This window comes from Microcaecilia unicolor, chromosome 6 (genome assembly GCF_901765095.1).
Source record: "Microcaecilia unicolor chromosome 6, aMicUni1.1, whole genome shotgun sequence".
NCBI classification, from domain to species: Eukaryota; Metazoa; Chordata; class Amphibia; order Gymnophiona; family Siphonopidae; genus Microcaecilia; species Microcaecilia unicolor.
Genome location: NC_044036.1, coordinates 209,566,539 through 209,585,299, shown reverse-complemented (window position 1 = coordinate 209,585,299; position 18,761 = coordinate 209,566,539). Strand labels below are relative to the sequence as shown.

The 18,761-nt window shown below is 43.8% G+C and overlaps 1 protein-coding gene across 1 annotated transcript in view; it reads right to left on the bottom strand.

The window, feature by feature from the left end:
- MGST3 (microsomal glutathione S-transferase 3) overlaps positions 1-17,266 on the bottom strand; it is a 57,875-nt gene extending 40,609 nt beyond the window's left edge. Inside the window, exons 1-3 of the mRNA XM_030207189.1 lie at positions 17,167-17,266; positions 4,083-4,207; positions 3,049-3,122 (exon numbers count right to left, since the gene is read on the bottom strand). Coding sequence (XP_030063049.1) covers positions 3,049-3,122; positions 4,083-4,196 — 188 coding nt within the window. The 5' untranslated portion in view covers positions 4,197-4,207; positions 17,167-17,266. The remainder of the gene's footprint in view (positions 1-3,048; positions 3,123-4,082; positions 4,208-17,166) is intronic.
- Positions 17,267-18,761: the final 1,495 nt, after the last annotated feature.

Below are 18,761 nucleotides of genomic sequence, written 5' to 3'. Positions count from 1 at the left end.
GACCGTATATGTCTGCCCACACTAGCTCTGCCACCCATTCTAGGCTAAGCTCCTGAGGATCCCTTTCTTCTGTACAGGATTCCTTTATGTTTATCCCACGCATGTTTGAATTCCGTTACCGTTTTCATCTCCACCACCTCCCGCGGGAGGGCATTCCAAGCATCCACCACCCTCTCCGTGAAAAAATACTTCCTGACATTCTTCTTGAGTCTGCCCCCCTTCAATCTCATTTCATGCCCTCTCGTTCTACCGCCTTCCCATCTCCGGAAAAAGGTTCGTTTGCGGATTAATACCTTTCAAATATTTGAACGTCTGTATCATATCACCCCTGTTCCTCCTTTCCTCCAGGGTATACATGTTCAGGTCCGCAAGTCTCTCCTCATACGTCTTGTAACGCAAATCCCATACCATCCTCGTAGCTTTTCTTTGCACCGCTTCAATTCTTTTTACATCCTTAGCAAGATACGGCCTCCAAAACTGAACACAATACTCCAGGTGGGGCCTCACCAACGACTTGTACAGGGGCATCAACACCTCTTTTCTTCTGCTGGTCACACCTCTCTCTATACAGCCTAGTAACCTTCTAGCTACGGCCACCGCCTTGTCACACTGTTTCATCGCCTTCAGATCCTCAGATACTATCACCCCAAGATCCCTCTCCCCATCCGTACCTAGCAGACTCTCACCGCCTAACACATACGCCTCTCTTGGATTTCTACTCCCTAAGTGCATCACTTTGCATTTCTTCGCATTGAATTTTAATTGCCAAACCTTAGACCATTCTTCTAGCTTTTTCAGATCCTTTTTCATGTTTTCCACTCCCTCCGGGGTGTCCACTGTGTTACAAATCTTAGTATCATCCGCAAATAGGCAAACTTTACCTTCTAACCCTTCGGCAATGTCACTCACAAATATATTGAACAGAATCGGCCCCAGCACCGACCCCTGAGGCACTCCACTACTCACCTTTCCCTCCTCCGAGCGAACTCCATTCACCACCAACCTCTGGCGCCTGTCCGTCAACCAGTTCCTAATCCAGTTCACCACTTTGGGTCCTATCTTCAGCCCATCCAGTTTATTTAAGAGCCTCCTGTGGGAAACCGTGTCAAAAGCCTTGCTGAAATCTAAGTAGATTACGTCTATAGCACGTCCACGGTTCAATTCTCCGGTCACCCAAAGAATTCAATGAGATTCGTTTGGCACGATTTCCCTTTGGTAAAACCATGTTGTCTCGGATCTTGCAACTCATTTTCTTCCAGGAAATTCACTATCCTTTCCTAAACCTCCGAATTCGGTTCCAATATAATTGGATCTTGGGGCAAGTCCAAAATGCGTGGTAAAAAAGAACTGGGAGCCCCTCCGCATTTAAGGTAAATGTGATCTGGTAGCCCTCCTATATGAAACAGTTGGGATTGAGGCATGTACGCCCCAAATATGAATCAATAATAGCATTCCCTCAAACGGGCATCTGTAGTGAGAGTGGGAGTGTTCTTTAGAGTAGATAATATATCCCAGTGAAGTAAAGGAGTGCCTATATTTCATTCCCACCTAGTTTTTAATACAGTGTAATCTTTTTGTGGTCCCCATTTAGTAAGGTCCTTGTAGAGAAGTGAGACAGATACCCCCTCCTCCAAGTCCTGAAAAAATCCCCTAATACTGTTCCCCATGCGGCTGTGTAGCAAGTCTTTATCTAATGATATTATATAGTGCTTGATCTGACAATACGCAAATCTGTTCCCCCAGGAGGATCTCACCTGGTTTTGTAATTCTCCAACTGAAATGAGCTCTCTCTCTAGATGTTCTAAACAAGTTATACCTTGGTTTTCCCAGAGAGCAAAGACTGGATTATCCAGTCCTGGCGCAAATGCGATGTTGCCTCATACTGAAAGCCCATGGCAATTTTTTAAAGGAAAAAGCATGCACGTATCATCCTTTCCAAAATGATGTATCCCTATGAACTTTACATTTGGGCAGGAAACTTGAAAATTGTCCCTATAAAAGCTAAAAAAAAAAATAATAATAATACTTGTAAACATACTAATAGGCAACTGAGGGGGAAAAAAAAGTCTGAGGAAAACTCAAATACTTATGTCTATTTACAAATTCACACCCCCTAAAGGCCTGCCCAGTGGTTCTGCTGCAGGACTGAAAGCTATAGAGTAGGAGACTCATGACTTGAAATCCTTCATGAGATTAGGTGAAGAGATTAGGTCAGTGCCATGACTTTCTGCTCAAAGGCAAAACTCCTAAGAAATAATCATACACACAATTTTCTATCAGAGTCCTTCAGAGCAAAAGTGCTCCAACATCCACATAACCTCCATGGCTTAAAAACTTAGAAGAAAAACTGGCCACATCCATACCTAACCAATTCTGTCATCTGGTGAGTGACTTTTTATGCACTTGCTATTTCTTATTTTTAAACGAGGCCACGGCCATTAACTCTTGCAGAGTTGAAACAAAGTGCTTGTAGACTGCTGACAGATTTTGCTAAAAGAAAACAAAATTCTGCTGCTGCTTATTATTTATTTAGATTTGCTCACACCTTTTTTTAGTAGTAGCACAAGGTGAGTTACATTCAGGTACTCTGGATATTTCTCTGTCCCAGGAGGGCTCACAATCTAAGTTTGTACCTGAGGCAATGGAGGGTTAAGTGACTTGCCCAAGATCATAAGGAGCAGCTGTGGGATTTGAACCCGCCACCTCTGGATTGCAAAACCGGTGCTCTAACCACTAGGCCACTCCTGCTTAGAAATGTGAGGACGGGTGCTTAGATCATACCTCAATGTTTGTTACAGATTTCAGAGATTCCAATAGGATGTCACAATGCCTGCTGAAATATAAACAATGGACCCATGTGTTAGGAAGGTGGCCACACTTATTTCCAATGATGATATCAGAGATTCTCTATAAATGATAAATGCCATGAGCTCTATAGTATTGCAGTGACAAATCTATCCCCACACCAACTCCCCATCCAAGTTCCACTTTGTTTCTTTAGACCACAAACCTTCTCCCACACAAGGAGGTTCACATACAGATACTTACGTGTGCTGGTGAGCTCGCTGAATGCAGTTGAAAATATGCCCCGTTTCAGGGTCATTGCTGTACATGGCAGGGTACTGAGAAAAAGAGAAGACACTGTGAGCCTTGAAAACACTACTATTATTTCTACTACTACAGAGATGAAGATGAGGCTGAACTTATCAGCTCCTTCCTCTCTCACACTGGAAACTGCTCCAATATTCAGACTCGAGCAAACCTGTCACCACCTAGCAGAGGATCAATAGGACTTGAAATAGATGGATATTAATGGGTCCCAACCTGTGAATCGGATATATCCCCTATATGACAAGAGCATATAATGCTTTCATTGCATTAGCAGTAGGAGATAAGCCTACATAGGTATCAGAAAGACAGTAAAAGGATGTTGAAGCTACTGGGAGCAATACACAGATATCCTCACCTCAGTGTGCTGCAGTATCCAACAAAAATAGCAGAGACTTAGGAATTATTCAGAAAAAAAAACCAACTAGAAATCAAAACTAAGAATCACATAATATATGTGCAGTTCTGGTCACCCCATCTCACAAAATAGAGCAGAATTAGAAAAGGTTCAGAGAAGGGGGGGGGGGGGGGGGGGGGACAAACATGATAAAGTATGGAATGGCTTTTAATAGGACTTCAGCACTTAAACTTTGCTTCAAATCTGCTGCTACCTAATGAAATTTAAGGTGTTTTTGTGTTTGTTTTTTGTCAATCCAGAAGTTGCAGAAATTTGTTGCCAGAGAATGTGATCAAGGGCAAGTAGCATAGCTAGGTTTAAAATAGTTTAGGACAAATTACTAGAGCATAGGTCCATTAACAACTATTAGCCATTTAGACTTAAGAGACTGTCTCCCCCTGGACTGGGCACTGTCTGACACTATTCCTCTTGTCTAGCATAGTAGGTGTGACCCTTATATCCATGCAATACAAATGCATACAAGTTCTCTGAAGAACCGGTGTCACTATAAAACCCCATAATTCCGTGCAACAGTTATTCTGGTTTCATGTAGCACCCACATCTCCCTTCCACTCACCTCCACTTTGTACAGCTTGCGAGCTTTTCCTACATTTAAGCCAAGGTGCATTACCATTACAAAACTGGCAGCACCTGTCAATGCCACATAACCATATTCCTTGGAGAGAGTCATTATCAATCACACTGCCAATAAAAAAACAAAAACTTGAATTAGATTACAAACTCAGAATATGATCAACAGCAAAGGGGGAAAAAAAAAGCATAATACTTTGCGGGAAAGAGCTCTGCATGCATACTCTCTGCGACAGGCTCCTGCTTTGGAAATAGAAATAAGAACTGCTATGGATCTGCACACAGTAATTTCACGCTAGCAGCGCCCTTCACTTTGTTCACACATACAGAGCATGGGCAGACCCTCATCTGATATAAAGGACCACAAATTAGAAATAGGAATGTGTGTTCAAAAAAATTGAATTAGAAATCCTGAAAATCCAGATGGGGAAGTACCATATTGGAGGAGGTGGGGGGGGGGGGGGGGGGGGGAGAGAAGAAGAGAAACAGAAATGCGTTTCCCTTCATAGTTTGCAGAATATAAGTTCCAGGAGAAGCACATTTCCCCAGAGCTGGGGCACTGAAATGGCATAGTTATGAGTGAGCCCGGATAAGCACAGGCCAAGCCAATCTGGTGGTCAATCAAACACCTAAAAAACCTCAGCAGCCACCTTGTTCCTTCCCCGCCACTCTAATCCATCTCTGCTTCTCTCCCCCTTTGTCTTGCATATCTCTCCCTCTGGATCTGGCAACTCCCCCTTTCTTGTTAGCATATTGTTATTTATGAACCATGCGTTTTACATGTAGTGCTTTCAGAAGCCAAATAAAATCCATCAGCAAAATGTCCTAACAGATGCTGAATATGGAGGTAGAGGGGGATGTTGGACCTGGGGCAGAGAGAGAGATGCTGGACTATGGAAAGGGGACAATGCAAGATGGGATAAGGAGATGCTAGGGGTGGGACAGGTATATGTCAGGCTAAAAGGAAGGAAGTTATGCTGGGCTACAAGGGTAGAAATGTGTGGGAGGAGGATAGCAAGTACAATGAGTAGAAATACCGTAATGGGGAGTAGATGACAGAAGACAACAGGAGACTGGGGAAGGAATGAGACTGAAAACGGGAGTGTGAAAGAGATGGAAAGTTGATAGGTAAGTGAAAAGTAAAGGAAATGGATGAATGGAGGATGAGAAATCTGAGTGGACAGAGACAGAAAAGAAAGAGGAAAGAGCTAAAAGAGAAGAATCAATATGTCAGAGAGATGTAATGAGTGAAAACAAGACAGGAGGAGAAATGACAAATAGACAATTCTTAGAAAGAATTAGCAAATACAAGCACAAAAGTCTAAGAGAGAAACTGGCACCAGTATTGTAGAAAAATAAAATGTCCAGTCAACAAAGATATAAAAAGTATTTTAAATTGAATTTATTATCTGGAATATGTTAGCTTTGGGAAATACGCCAACACACACAGAAGGTGTTCTCTCCACGAAAGAGCAACGAAGCAAAGCAAACAGTGGATACAAAAAAGTCCTCTCTCAAGTGGTGTCTTCTGAAACAAGTTCTTTATTGCAAAACAATTAAAACAACGACCCTTTGGGAAATATGCATCACACATTCTTTGTATTGTATTAGAACATGAGAAAATGCAGTTCTGTTTTTATTTCTCCAGTGTTGCAGTACATCCGAGTTTTGACTTCTTCAGGTTCCCAGTTCAATTTTTGTCTTCATATTTATTTCTAATTTGTGATCTCTTATTTTGTATTTGGTGAGAGTTTGTGTGTTTTGCATGTGGCTGAGGTATGATATTCTGTTTGCATGTAGTTTCTGTGCAGAGATCTATAGCAGTCCCACGTTTGTCTTGTTGGGCAGACTGGATGGACCGTGCAGGTCTTTTTCTGCCGTCATCTACTATGTTACTATGTTCTGTTTTACTAGTGGTATGTGTTCTGGTGTTTTAGGACCCAATGAAATATTTGTTGTGCTACCTTTGCATAGGTAGGATTTTTGCTGTTTGAATCATAGGATTAGTGCTATTGTATGACATTTGCTACAGGTATGTTGAGATAGGATTTTTTTCAGGTTTTGATTTACTTCACAATGTGCCTGGTAGTTGAGAGTTTTATGTTATCGCTCAGATGACATGAGAATAAGAATACATGGAGAAATGTCTTAGTACTGATTTGCTCAACATCAAATTAAAAAAAACAAAAACAAACAAAAAAAAACCCCACACTTCACTAGATATTTCAACTTTTGAAAGTTTACAACTCAATGGACTGAATTTACAAACAGAATCGACTCAATTCTTCTAGTCTTTTGATATGTCTAATCTGCAGTATTTGCAGTAACTTGCTACTTGTGATTGGCTGGAAGGGTTTTAAATAGGATCCTCCTAGATGCCAAGTCACCATTTTGTAGAGTGCTCAGTAATCGCGGTTTTGTTATTGTGCAATAGATGTTTAGAAGTTTTTGCTGACAATTTTCATCTTTTTTTTTTTTTTGCTTCACAACGATTAAAAAGTTGATCCCTCTGAAGCAGAGGTATCACACCACAAAACGATGGACAACATCGGGGAGACTGGGGATGGATTTGTGGAAGGTTTTTTTTAGCTGATATAGCAGGAATGTTATGAAGAGGGAAAAAAAAAGCCCTGCAATTTGAGGCTTTTTCCTTCTATTTTTTAGTGGCTTAGTGGTTAGGGTGGTGGACTTTGGTCCTGGGGAACTGAGTTCAATTCCCACTTCAGGCTCAGGCAGCTCCTTGTGACTCTGGGCAAGTCACTTAACCCTCCATTGCCCCAGGTACAAATAAGTACCTGCATACAATATGTAAGCCGCATTGAGCCTGCCATGAGTGGGAAAGCACGGGGTACAAATGTAACAAAAAAAAAAACACGATTCTAGTGAAATGTATTTTCATTTGATTTTGAGAAGATGCTTCACTTCTCTTGTATAGTGATTAGTACTGATCTGCAGCTGTTAGGTGGGGGTTATATTTTTGTGGATCCAGAGAATGTTTACTTAACTCATAAGAACCCCCTTACTCACTGATTATAGTTATGAGGAGGCGAGAGGTGGTGTTGTCCTGTCCTCCTGCCTCCACTGTTTTCAAGGTATGGATGGAGGTGGGGTAACAAGGCCACCAGGGATTTTTTTGAAGGCGGTCCAGGAGGAGGGTCTGGAGGCGGTCCACTGGACCACCAGGGCGGCAGTCTAGTTGCACTACTGCACAGTACAAGCAGACTGCTGCCCATAACGACAGGTCCAGACAAGCCATAAAATTCTGCACATTAAAGGGAGGCACTCCATGCATGAACTGTCAGTACATTACTCAGAATGCTCATTTTAATACTAAGGCGCTCCTTGTAATGCATTTGCATAGAGTTTTTGGTAACTGCTAACAGTACACGTTAAAGCCATGGAAAACCCCTTTGTGCATTACTGGCTAAATAACGTTTGCTTTAGACTGGCTACAACCAGTCTAAAATAAACAGCACAGTAAGCTTTGTGCATTTGACCCTAAGTCAGCTCGCTTGTTTCCTGGGTTCTCTCTGTTCTGAAGTTGAGATCATTCTTCCCACACAGGCTTCCAGCTATCCTTTCCTTCACTGCTGAGAGGTGAGCCCTATTTATGATGTATAGAGAAACAATATTCAATGTACAGCAGGCTGGTGAATCTTGCTGGTAAATCATGGTGACATGGAGGGGGGCATAATCGAACACCCAGGTTTTCCTGGGGCCATCCTCGCAGGACGACGGGGAAACACGTATTATCAAAACAAGATGGGCGTCCATCTTTCATTTCGATAATACGGTCGGGGACGCCCAAATCTCAACATTTAGGTCGACCTTAGAGAGGGTCGACCTAAATGTTGAGATGGTCGACCTTAGAGATGGTCGTCCCCAGTTTTTGGCCATAATGGAAACCGAGGACGCCCATCTCAAAAACGACCAAATCCAAGACATTTGGTCGTGGGAGGAGCCAGCATTCATAGTGCACTGGTCCCCCTCAATTGCCAGGACACCAACTGGGCACCCTAGGGGGCACTGCAGTGGACTTCACAAATTGCTCCCAGGTGCATAGCTCTCTTACCTTGTGTGCTGAGCCCCTCAACCCCCCCCCCCCCCCAAAAAAAAACCCACTCCCCACAACTTTACACCACTACCATAACCCTAAGGGGTGAAGGGGGGCACCTACATGTGGGTACAGTGGGTTTTGAAGGGCTCACATTTACCAGCACAACTGTAACAGGTAGGGGGGGATGGGCCTGGGTCCGCCTGTCTGAAATGCACTGTACCAGGGACCTGCATACTGCTGTCATGGAGTTGGGTATGATATTTGAGGCTGGCATAGAGGCTGGAAAAGATATTAATTTTTTTTAGGGTGGGAGGGGGTTGGTGACCACTGAGGGAGTAAGGGGAGGTCATCCCCGATTCCCTTCAGTGGTCATCTGGTCCGTTCGGGCATCTTTTTGAGGCTTGGCCGCAAGAAAAAATGGACCAAGTAAAGTCAACCAAATGCTCATCAGGGATGCCCTTCTTTTTTCCATTATCGGCCGAGGACGCCCATCTCTTAATCTCGCCCCAGTCCCACCTTCGCTACGGTGCCGACACACCCCCGTGAACTTTGGTCGTCCCCACGACGGAAAGCAGTTGAGGATGCCCAAAATTGGCTTTCGATTATGCCAATTTGGGCGACCCTGAGAGAAGGACGCCCATCTCCCGATTTGTGTCGGAAGATGGGCACCCTTCTCTTTCGAAAATAAGCCTGTTAGGCAACCCTGGGGTCAATTCAGAAAACTTCACACACAGTTACCGTAGGCTGAACATGGCTTTACCACGGGTGCTCAACTCACTTGGAAACCCTGACCGCTCGCAATTGTGGTGGATTTGCTCTCTCGTAACATGCAATTTAAAAAAAAAAAAAAACAAATCTTGATGCACGGTTACCATAAGAAAATGTTCACGAGGTCTGGGGCAGCATAGAAGGATTAGTAAAGAGGAGTGGGTGTCTACCGGCACCCCTTATCTCACCCCAACTTTTCTATCTTGCCCCAGATACCTGCCATCAGCCCACTCCCAGTGGTCTAGTGTCCACCTCCCTCCTTGACAACCCTGGTAGTATACTGACCTCCTCCTGGCCCCTACCCTGACCTCCCTAACCAAACATTTTCTCTGCTAGTCTAGTGGCCCTTCACATATCCCCCATCCTCAACCTCGCCCCTTCCCTGATTACTAAAAGTTAAACCCTTAGTGTCTAATGGTTCCCACCCTGTGATACCTTACCCATACTTCAAATGATGCAGGAGCAATTCCCACTCGCAACTCAGGCACTGACAAGGGTGTCATTTCGCAATGGGCTGCAGATTACTGCTGCGATTTTAACCCAATGCGCAAACCAGTTAGTATGGCAGTAATTTCACCACACTATCTGATTAGCACATCCACACCCATTCTCTGCCCCTGACATTACTCAGGGACACCATTGCAACTATGTTGGATAGGTGGTGAAATCTTGGAAGTAGAAGTACCCCCCAAATATCAGCAAATCTGTACAAGCTCCCCCAAGTACAAAGAACAAACCCAATGCCCAGCAAAAGACCCCCTCCTCACTACATGCACAAAAGAACACCTGCTATCCCCTTCTTTCACCAGCACCCCCTGCCAACACAACTTGAATCTTCTTTCTTTTTCTCTAGGGACCCAGTTTCAGTCCTCTTGAGAGAGAAGAGAGCCAACCCTTAGCCCCTAGAGAAAGAGAAGGGAGATTCAGCCTGCCTGGTCAGAAAACAGGCCCCAAATTGAGACCACCCCCACCACGTATACAAAAAAGAACAATGGGGGCTCCACAGCATCTCCTACCCCTCTCTCTTCACTGCACTCCCCTTTCAACAGGCAGCCCTGAAGACTAAAAAGTAGACAGCATAATGTCAAATTTTTAAAAGGGTTCCAGGGTGATCCAGGAAACTACAGACTGGTGAGCCTGACATTAGTGCCAGGCAAAATGAAGACTATTATAAAGAACAAAATTACTGAACACAAAGACAAATGTGGTCTACTACAACAGAGTCAACATGGATTTAGCCAAGGGAATTCATGCCTCACCAACCTGCATGTTTGAGGGTGTGAATAAACACATGGATAAGGATGATCAGAAAGCTTTTGACAAACTGCATCATGAGAGACTCTTAAGGAAATAAAAAAAAGCCATGGGATAAGAGGTAATGACCTGCGGTGGACTGGGAACTGTTTAAAAGAAACAAAAAGACAGAGGGCCCGATGCTCGGTAAAATTTAGCAAAAGCAGCGATGCACAAAGGGGATCGCACGCAAATGAGCTGCATGGATCCCCCCTCTGTGCATCATTCTGCTGTTTACGAGTCTGAGCTGTCAAATGCACTTGACAGCTCTGATATACTGAGCCCCCTCCAACCACATAAAAAGAAACATTTTAAAGTAATTTAATTGGTGGTCCAGTGAACCATGACTTCCCCCAGTCTTTTTAAAAAATTTCCCTTGTGGTCCAGTGGACCGCGACCCCCCCCCCCAAAACTTTTTTTTAAAAAACGATTTCCCCTGGTGGTCCAGTGGGTTGTGACCCCCCCCCCCCCCCGTACACACCCATCCCCCTCCTGACCCCACCGTGTACCTTTAGAAGGTGGAGGCAAGATAAGGTGGCGGTGCTTAGGCCCTGCTCAGTGCATTCTGAGTTGCACTAGGCAGAGCTAAATATATAAGGAGTTTTTTTCCTTATATGGTGCGTAGCCCCACACAACACTTCCCAGAATGCACTGGGCAGAGCCTGGGCACAACCATTGTTCTAGGGAGACCCGAGGCAGGAGCTGTTTCTCCTGCCCTCTTGCCTCCATCTTATAAAAGGTATAAGGTGGGGCGAGGGTGGGGTTGGGTTGTGAGCACACACTGGACCACCAAGAAAATTAATTTCTTTTGTGGGGGGGGGGGGGGGGGGTGAGGTAGGAAGCAGAAGCAGACAGCCTCTCACAGTTGCCCACTTGTGCTTCCCTCCTCTCCGACAGCTCCAGAGCACGTGTAAAATTCTCTCGTTAAATTACGCTGCTCTGGAGCTGTGCATCCCACCGGTATACATACTAGACTACAAAATGAGCTCATTACAATACTAATGAGTTCATTGTAACACATCTGCATGGGATTCTCAATGGCTGCTAAAGGCACTCAGAGCCACAGAAAACCCCTTTGTGCATTATTAGCTATTCGATCACTTGCTTTAGACTGGCTGGAGAGGTATTGGGGAGTGGCAGAGTGAATGCACTTATAGGTCAATAAGAGAAGTTTGAATTGAATGCAGAAACGGATAGGGAGCCAGTGAAGTGACTTGAGGAGAGGTCTGATGTGAGCATAGCGGCTCTGGCGGAAAATGAGTCGCGCAGCAGAGTTTTGGACTGATTGAAGAGGAGAGAGATGGCTAAGTGGGAGGCCAGTGAGAAGCAGGTTGCAATAATCTATATGAGAGGTGATAAGAGTGTGGATAAGGGTTCTAACAGAGTGTTCAGAGAGGAAGGGACGGATTTTGTTGATGTTAGAGAGAAAGAAACGACAGGTTTTGGCAATCTGCTGAATGTGAGCAGAGAATGAGAGAGAGGAGTTGAAGATTACCCCAAGGTTACGAGCTGATGAGACAGGGAGAATGAGAGTGCCTTCCAAAGAAAGAGATAGAGGTGGGTTTAGGAGGAAAGATGAGGAGCTCGGTTTTGGCCATGTTAAGTTTCAGATGACGTTGAGACATCCAGGCAGCGATATCAGATAGGCAGGCTGATATATTGGTCTGGATGCTGGTTCAGATTTCAGGGGAGAAAGGTAGATCTGGGAGTCGTCAGCGTAAAGATGGTATTGAAAGCCATGGGATGATTTCAGAGAGCCAAGAGAAGAAGTGTAGATGGAGAACAGGAGAGGACCGAGAACAGAACCCTGAGGTACACCAATTGGTAATCGCATAGTAAGCTCTGTGCATCTAGCCCAGAGTAGGGTTATATGGCCAATTTTCTCAACGGAGAAGGGTAAATACTGGAGTACCACAAGGATCTCTGTACGGGATCTGTGCTTTTTAAACACATTTATCAATGATTTGGAAATGGGAACAAGCAAATAGATAGATAACACAAAATTAGTCAAAGTTGTTAAATTATCTATGTGACATTGCAGGAGGACCTTGTGAGGTTGGAAAATTAGGCATCCAAACGATGGATGAAATTTAATGTGGACAAATGCAAAGTTATGCACCTAGAAAGAATAGCCCACATTAGGAGTCACCGACCAGGAAAGGGATCTAGACATCATCATTGATGACACGCTGAAACCTTCTGTTCAGTGTGTGGCAGCGGCGGCTAAGATAGCAAATAGAATATTAGGTATTATTAGGAAAGGAATAGAAAACAAAATTTAGGACATTATTCTGCCTTTGTATCGCTCCATGGAGCGATGGCACCTCAAATATTGTGTGCAGTTCTGGTCACTGCATCTCAAAAAAGATGCAATGGAATAGAAAAGGTGCAGAGAAGGGTGACAAAAATGATAAAGGGGATGGGACAACTTGAAAATATTTCTTCACTCAGCGTGTAATTAAAAACTCTGGAATTCATTGCCAGAGAACATAGTAAAAGCACTTAGCTTAGCAGGGTTTAAAAAAAGGTTTGGATAGCTTCCTGAAAGAAAAGTCCATAAGCCTTGGGGGAAAATCCACTGCTTATAAGCAGCATAAAATGTATTGTACTGCACGCCGCTGGGGGGGGGGGGGGGGTGCTGCGCGCCTGTTGGCTCTTCGTTTCCATGCTCCCTCTGCCCCGGAACAGGAAGTAACCTGTTCCCGGGCAGAGGGAGCATGAAAACGAAGAGCTTACAGGCGCGCGGCACCCCCCAGCGGCATGCACCCGGGACGGACCACCCCCACCGCCCCCCCCTTAGTACGCCACTGCAGTCACGTTTTCAGTATATCCACAATGAATATTCGCGAGACAGATTTGCATGCAATGGAGGCAGTATATGCAAATCTCTCTCAAATATTCATTGTGGGTATCCTGAAAACCTGACTGGTTGGGATACCTCCACGGCCAGGTTTGAGAACTACTGCTATAAACAGTTAAAAAAGACCTGTAGAAAGCCACCATTTATCTCTGGGGATAAGTAGCATTGAATCTTGTACCAGGCAGAATCCCCAAACATAGCTTGTGACCTGCATTTGCCAGATAGGGGCTAGATAGACTTTGGTCTGACCCAGTAGGGCAATTCTTATGTTATCATCTGTTCCTTGAAGACAGACGCTGCCCTGTACCCACAGCCAACCTTCCCATCACGCTTTCCTTTTGATCCCCTCCACCCTCTCTCTCTCATGTTCTCCTCTTGGCTCCCTTCTGCATTCTCAATCCAGGCCCTACCTCTCCCTTTCCTCCTGCTGTTACCACTGCTCCCTGTGCTCTTTGCTTTCTTGCCTCAGTCCATTCCTTATTTTCTACTTGCTTCCAGCCACCCTTGCTCTTCCTCCCTACACTCACATGCTGGGCAAGTTGCCCCCCTTTTCTCTCTGCAGCATATTTCCTCTGTGAACAAACTGCCTATGCTGTATTCTGTTGTAGAATCCTTTCAAGCGGCTGCAAACTATAAAAATTTTGCCAATAAAAGTATAAACAGTATTGCTATTCAGCATGTGATGAAAATCTCCCAGCCTCTTTTGCTTAAGAGAGAGCTGGTGGAGGACAGACTCCCAGTTTGCAAGGCAGAAACTCTTGTCCAGCACATCTGAACTGCAAGTTATTTTCCTTGTTTGATTACTGCATTAAAGAAAAATTTGGTTCAAGAGTTCCGAGTCTTCTCATAGCGATGTTCTATACTCTGGTTTAAAATGCATGCCAATCACCCGTGAGAGGGCAGTTCACCCACCCTTACTCCCTTCTCTATTCCCTTCCTGAACCTACCCTTTCTACTCTGCCTTTTACTCTTTCCCTCTTCCCCATTCTGTTCTCATATCCCCTCTTCCCATTTTGAATACAACTTGTACACCCCTCCTTCTGCACCAAGCCACCCCTTTTCTTACATTTGCCCCCCACCCCCAATCTGTTCACAAGACACTCAGGGAAAGAAAACCTGGGACTTCAATCCCTCTGCCTACTTCTCCTTGAAAGAGCTGGAGTGGCAATGCTCCCTTCCCTTCATGTTGAGATTCCCCATTTCAGACAATGCTGACATTCCTTTGGTCTCTCACCTGAACCATAATTCCTCAAGAGACCAATCTTACAGATCATCAGTATTCACTTCATATCTACGATTCCCCAATGTGTCTAACACACATGAACCTTATTCGACCACAACAACTCTTTGTATTTGTCTCTCTACCGGAGATGGCGAACGCCGCTACGGTACAATGTAAGCCACGTTGAGCCTGCAAATAGGTGGGAAAATGTGGGATAGAAATTTAACAAATAAATTTATCTTGGAAAATAGTAAGGTCCAATAAGTAAATAATTTAGAAACAGAACACAGTGGCAGCTAAAGATTACACAGCCTTTCTGCCCACTCACACCACCTACTCAGCTATACAATTCCTTTTTCTCCTTCAGAGAGCCTCCATGGTTATCCCAGGACCTCTTGAATTTTAACTGGCTCCTTGTCCCCACCACCTCCATTGGAAGGCTAGTCCATAAATCCACCACCCTACTTGTAAAGAAATATTTCCTTAGATTACTCTCGAGTCTATCCCCTTTCAACCTTCATTCCAGAAATCCTTTCTATTTGATCGAGGCCTGCTGCCTATACAGAATATGATTCCAGTCTATATTCAGCTAGCATCAGCCAGCTTTTGTTTATATGCTGGCTAACACCAGTTGAATTAAACCTGGATATTTGGTGCTGACCTCTATCCAGATAATGGCATTGATATCCAAGCATAAGACGGCTGCCGGGGGTTGCCCACATAGCATCAATATTCAAGGGCAGTACCTGGATAGCTACCTGGTTAACTTAGGACAGCCTTTTTGTTAACCGATTAGTTATCTGAGTACCACTGCTGAATACCTGCTCTCAATACCAACCCTTAGAAGAGCAATGATAAGAACTACACTGCTTAAAGCACCTGACGGTATATGCAGTATAAACATTTTAATAATAAATGTATTAAAATGAAATGAAATGACAATGCATTTATACCTTGGAGGTATTTAAATGTCTCTACAATACAATACCTTTTCTCCAGTATATGCATGTTTAAGTGGGCTCCATTTACTAAAAGCACATTGCTATTTACCATAGGGCCCACTGCCTAAAATGGATTCTGGGATAAATAAATGCTTTACAGTACACTGTAAGCAAGGCATGAAGGAGTAGCCTAGTGGTTAGAGCATCAGTCACTTAACCTTCCATTGCCCCAGGTACAAAATCAGATTGTGAGCCCTCTAGGGACAGGGAACTGCCCAGTGCACCTGAATGTACCTCACCTTGAGCTACTACTGAAACAGGTGTGAGCAAAATCCAAATAAATAATAATAATAACCTCCTTTAGTCTGACCCTATATGTTTTAGAATAAAAGCTATTGATTATGTTAGTAGCTGTCCTCTGGACAGACTCCATCTTTTTGAAGGTGTGGTCTCCAGAACTCTAAATGAGATCACAGCAGAGACTCATACAGATGCAATATCACCTTTAGCTACTTCTCTTCCCAAGTAGATGCAGATCAGATACCAGAAAAAGCTGTCGATATGTTGATGAACTACACATTTATTTGATTTGGGACACTGTTGAAAGATTATACATATATTGACACTATTATAGATACTTGCCAAATGGAAAAAGTAAGGACGGTGATGACTCAGGGGTTTAGGCATGCTCTCCCTGCCATCAGGAGAACTTTCATGACTGGATAGTTTAGGGGTGATCTGCCACATAAAGGTTGCTGTGACTGTTTAAGAACTCTCCTTTGTTAAAGGAGCGGCTTGCTGCGACTAAGTGGACTTGGAATACTCTTCCAAATTAAGGGAGAGGAAATGCAGAGATGGAATCATTTAGGCGAGCTCTCGCTTGTGAAGGGACCCCAGTAGTTTAAAGAACATAATCCTCCCTTTCATACAGGAGAATATCCAAAATACGCCCAGTAATTTACAGGGAAAGGATTCCAGCAACTAGGTGGTTTAAGTGCACGCTCCCATAAGAAGGGAAAGAATTACTGAGCACTGCCCCAATTACAAATTCCACAGTATCTCAGTTGCTTCTACCGCACCCTGGCCTCGAGTTTACTTCACACGGTACTGAAAGTCTTTGTAATTCCTCTTCAAAATCATTATTTTGCACGTTTGCAACATGTAAAACCGTCATGCTTAGGAGCCAGCTGTGTGGGTGCTTGAGCACCCCCAATATTGAGCAAATACCTTTACTGTGTCAAGGGAGGGTTATTCCTATAGGGTTTAAGCAGCCCCAATCATTTTGAAAAGTGGACTCCTACGCTGTCATGCCAATACAAATTAATCTGCTTAATTTCTAAGGCAAGGACTCAAACATTCAGCAGAATTACAAGCTAGACTCATGGCACTGTGCTCGGCTGCCCGATAAGCAGCTAGGCCTGCCTGACAACCTATTTTTTACAACAATAACCTTGGGTCTGGCGAAAAACTGAAGATTCTACTATATGGCGTTCTTAACACTTTGCTCTGATTTTTCTGGATCAGCCTGTGAAAAGTTGTGCATTTTATACGCATGAAGTCTTCGGGGTTTTTAATTCTACTTCCCAAAGTACTAACGGGAATGCAGCATAGGCTAACTCCGTATTTGTCTCATATACTACAATCTTCCCTACGCTTTTGTACGCAACCCTCAAACAAAAGCTGAGTAATGCAGAGCGGAAACAACCACTGGAGAGCTCCCATGTGGACCATACAGTTTGTTTTTTTCACACAACAGTTCATCTAAGAAGATTCACCTTCAAGGTCATAAAAACAAAAAAAACGATATATCAGAAATTAAAAGCCTGAAAGAAAGGTACAATCACTCTTCTCCGCTATAGCTCCTTCCCTCTCCAAGATGCAAACTGAAAGCTACTATATCACTATTTATAATATAGAAACTCAACTCACCCCCAAAAGTCACCTTCTTCCTACAAAAATGTCAGCAACACGCTAGCAAAGGGAAGTACAGGAGGCGGGGAGAAATAAGGACAGACGATGGGGGTGGGGTACAGGAACAGGAAGAAAGCCGGGTGGAGAGAGATGAGCAGAGTACACCTCTGGCGCACATGTAAAGTGGCATTTCACACACGTTAACCCTAACAGACTCGTTCATTCAGTCCTCCTGGCTTTGCCAAAGAGAGAACGTTGTTTTTGTGGGTTTTTTTTAAAGGAAGGACATTTTCAGTATACTCCCACGCCATCGTTCCTGAAAATACCTGGTAACAACATAATGAACAAGGGCAGATCAAAGCTATTCTTTTACCTCCGGGAGCCACTTTCCTTTTACACTGGAAAAATAAATGCAGGGATTCTTGCCCAAAGTTCAAATACATAATGTTCTGTTCTCTGGCTCTCTTGTTATTGGTCTTTTGTCAGTTTTTCAACTTCATCTCTTTTCAGATTGTTCCTTATCAGCCACTTGCCCATTTATCAAATTCTCTTCCAAACCAACAGGTGGACAATTATTGCGGAGCTTTCAACTTAGACTAGCCATGCATTTCTGACAATTCTATATGTATTTCAGTAGGTACAATCAGGGACTACAAATAGCAAAATGTTTTGGAAAGTAAGTTCAACAGAGGCACTGAACAAAAAAAAAAAATCTTCCTCCTGGAACTGGGTAATCTGAGATGTCTGCTTTTTAAGTTTTAGAGTATGTTTTCATTTTTGCAGCACTGCCTCTTAATAGCACAACTGCCCAGTTATCTACTTTCAGGAGGGAGACATTTTGTAGTCCTAGTTTTAAATTCACATTTCCCACATGGCATTTACTGTGAAATTTATAGTCCGCTTCAATCTGTTGACATCAAGGAGGTTTGATAACAGGAGATGGCATTATGTCACAAAGCTGAAGCTAGTCTCCACCCAGTCTACCCAAAGAGGTTTTAATTCTCCCCAATGCAGCTTGCCGCCATCTTGGTATGCCCAAAACAATGTAATTGATAGGGCAACAAGCTCTGCCTACTGGCTTCAGCCCACAATGGGCCAGATAGGTTCATGCCTCTCCAGTGACAAACCCCCTTGGTTGAAATCAGTGCTGCACGTTCCATAATGCACCAGGATGAGCATATTAGAATTTCAGGACGCTCAAAATGTCCCTGCTGGATCTGTGTAACTTGGCAACTCTGTATAGATAAGGTTAATAAATTGAAATAAGGTAAAATAAAATGAACCTTCTATGTTGGACTAAAAATACATTGTTTTGACAAGCTTTCAAAGGCAGATCAGCCTTCAGGTCAGATAAGAACAGAAGGGGAGGAGTGGCCTAGTGGTTAGAGCACCAGTCTTGCAATCCAGAGGTGGTCAGCTCAAATCGCACCACTGCTCCCTGTGATCCTAGGCAAGTCACTTAGCCCTCCATTGCTTCAGGTACAAACTCAGATTGTGAGCCCCCCCTGGGACAGAGAAATATCCAGTGTATCTGAATGTAACTTACCTTAAGCTACTACTGAAAAGGTGTGCACAAAAAAAATCCAAATAAATAGAATATTGAAACATATATA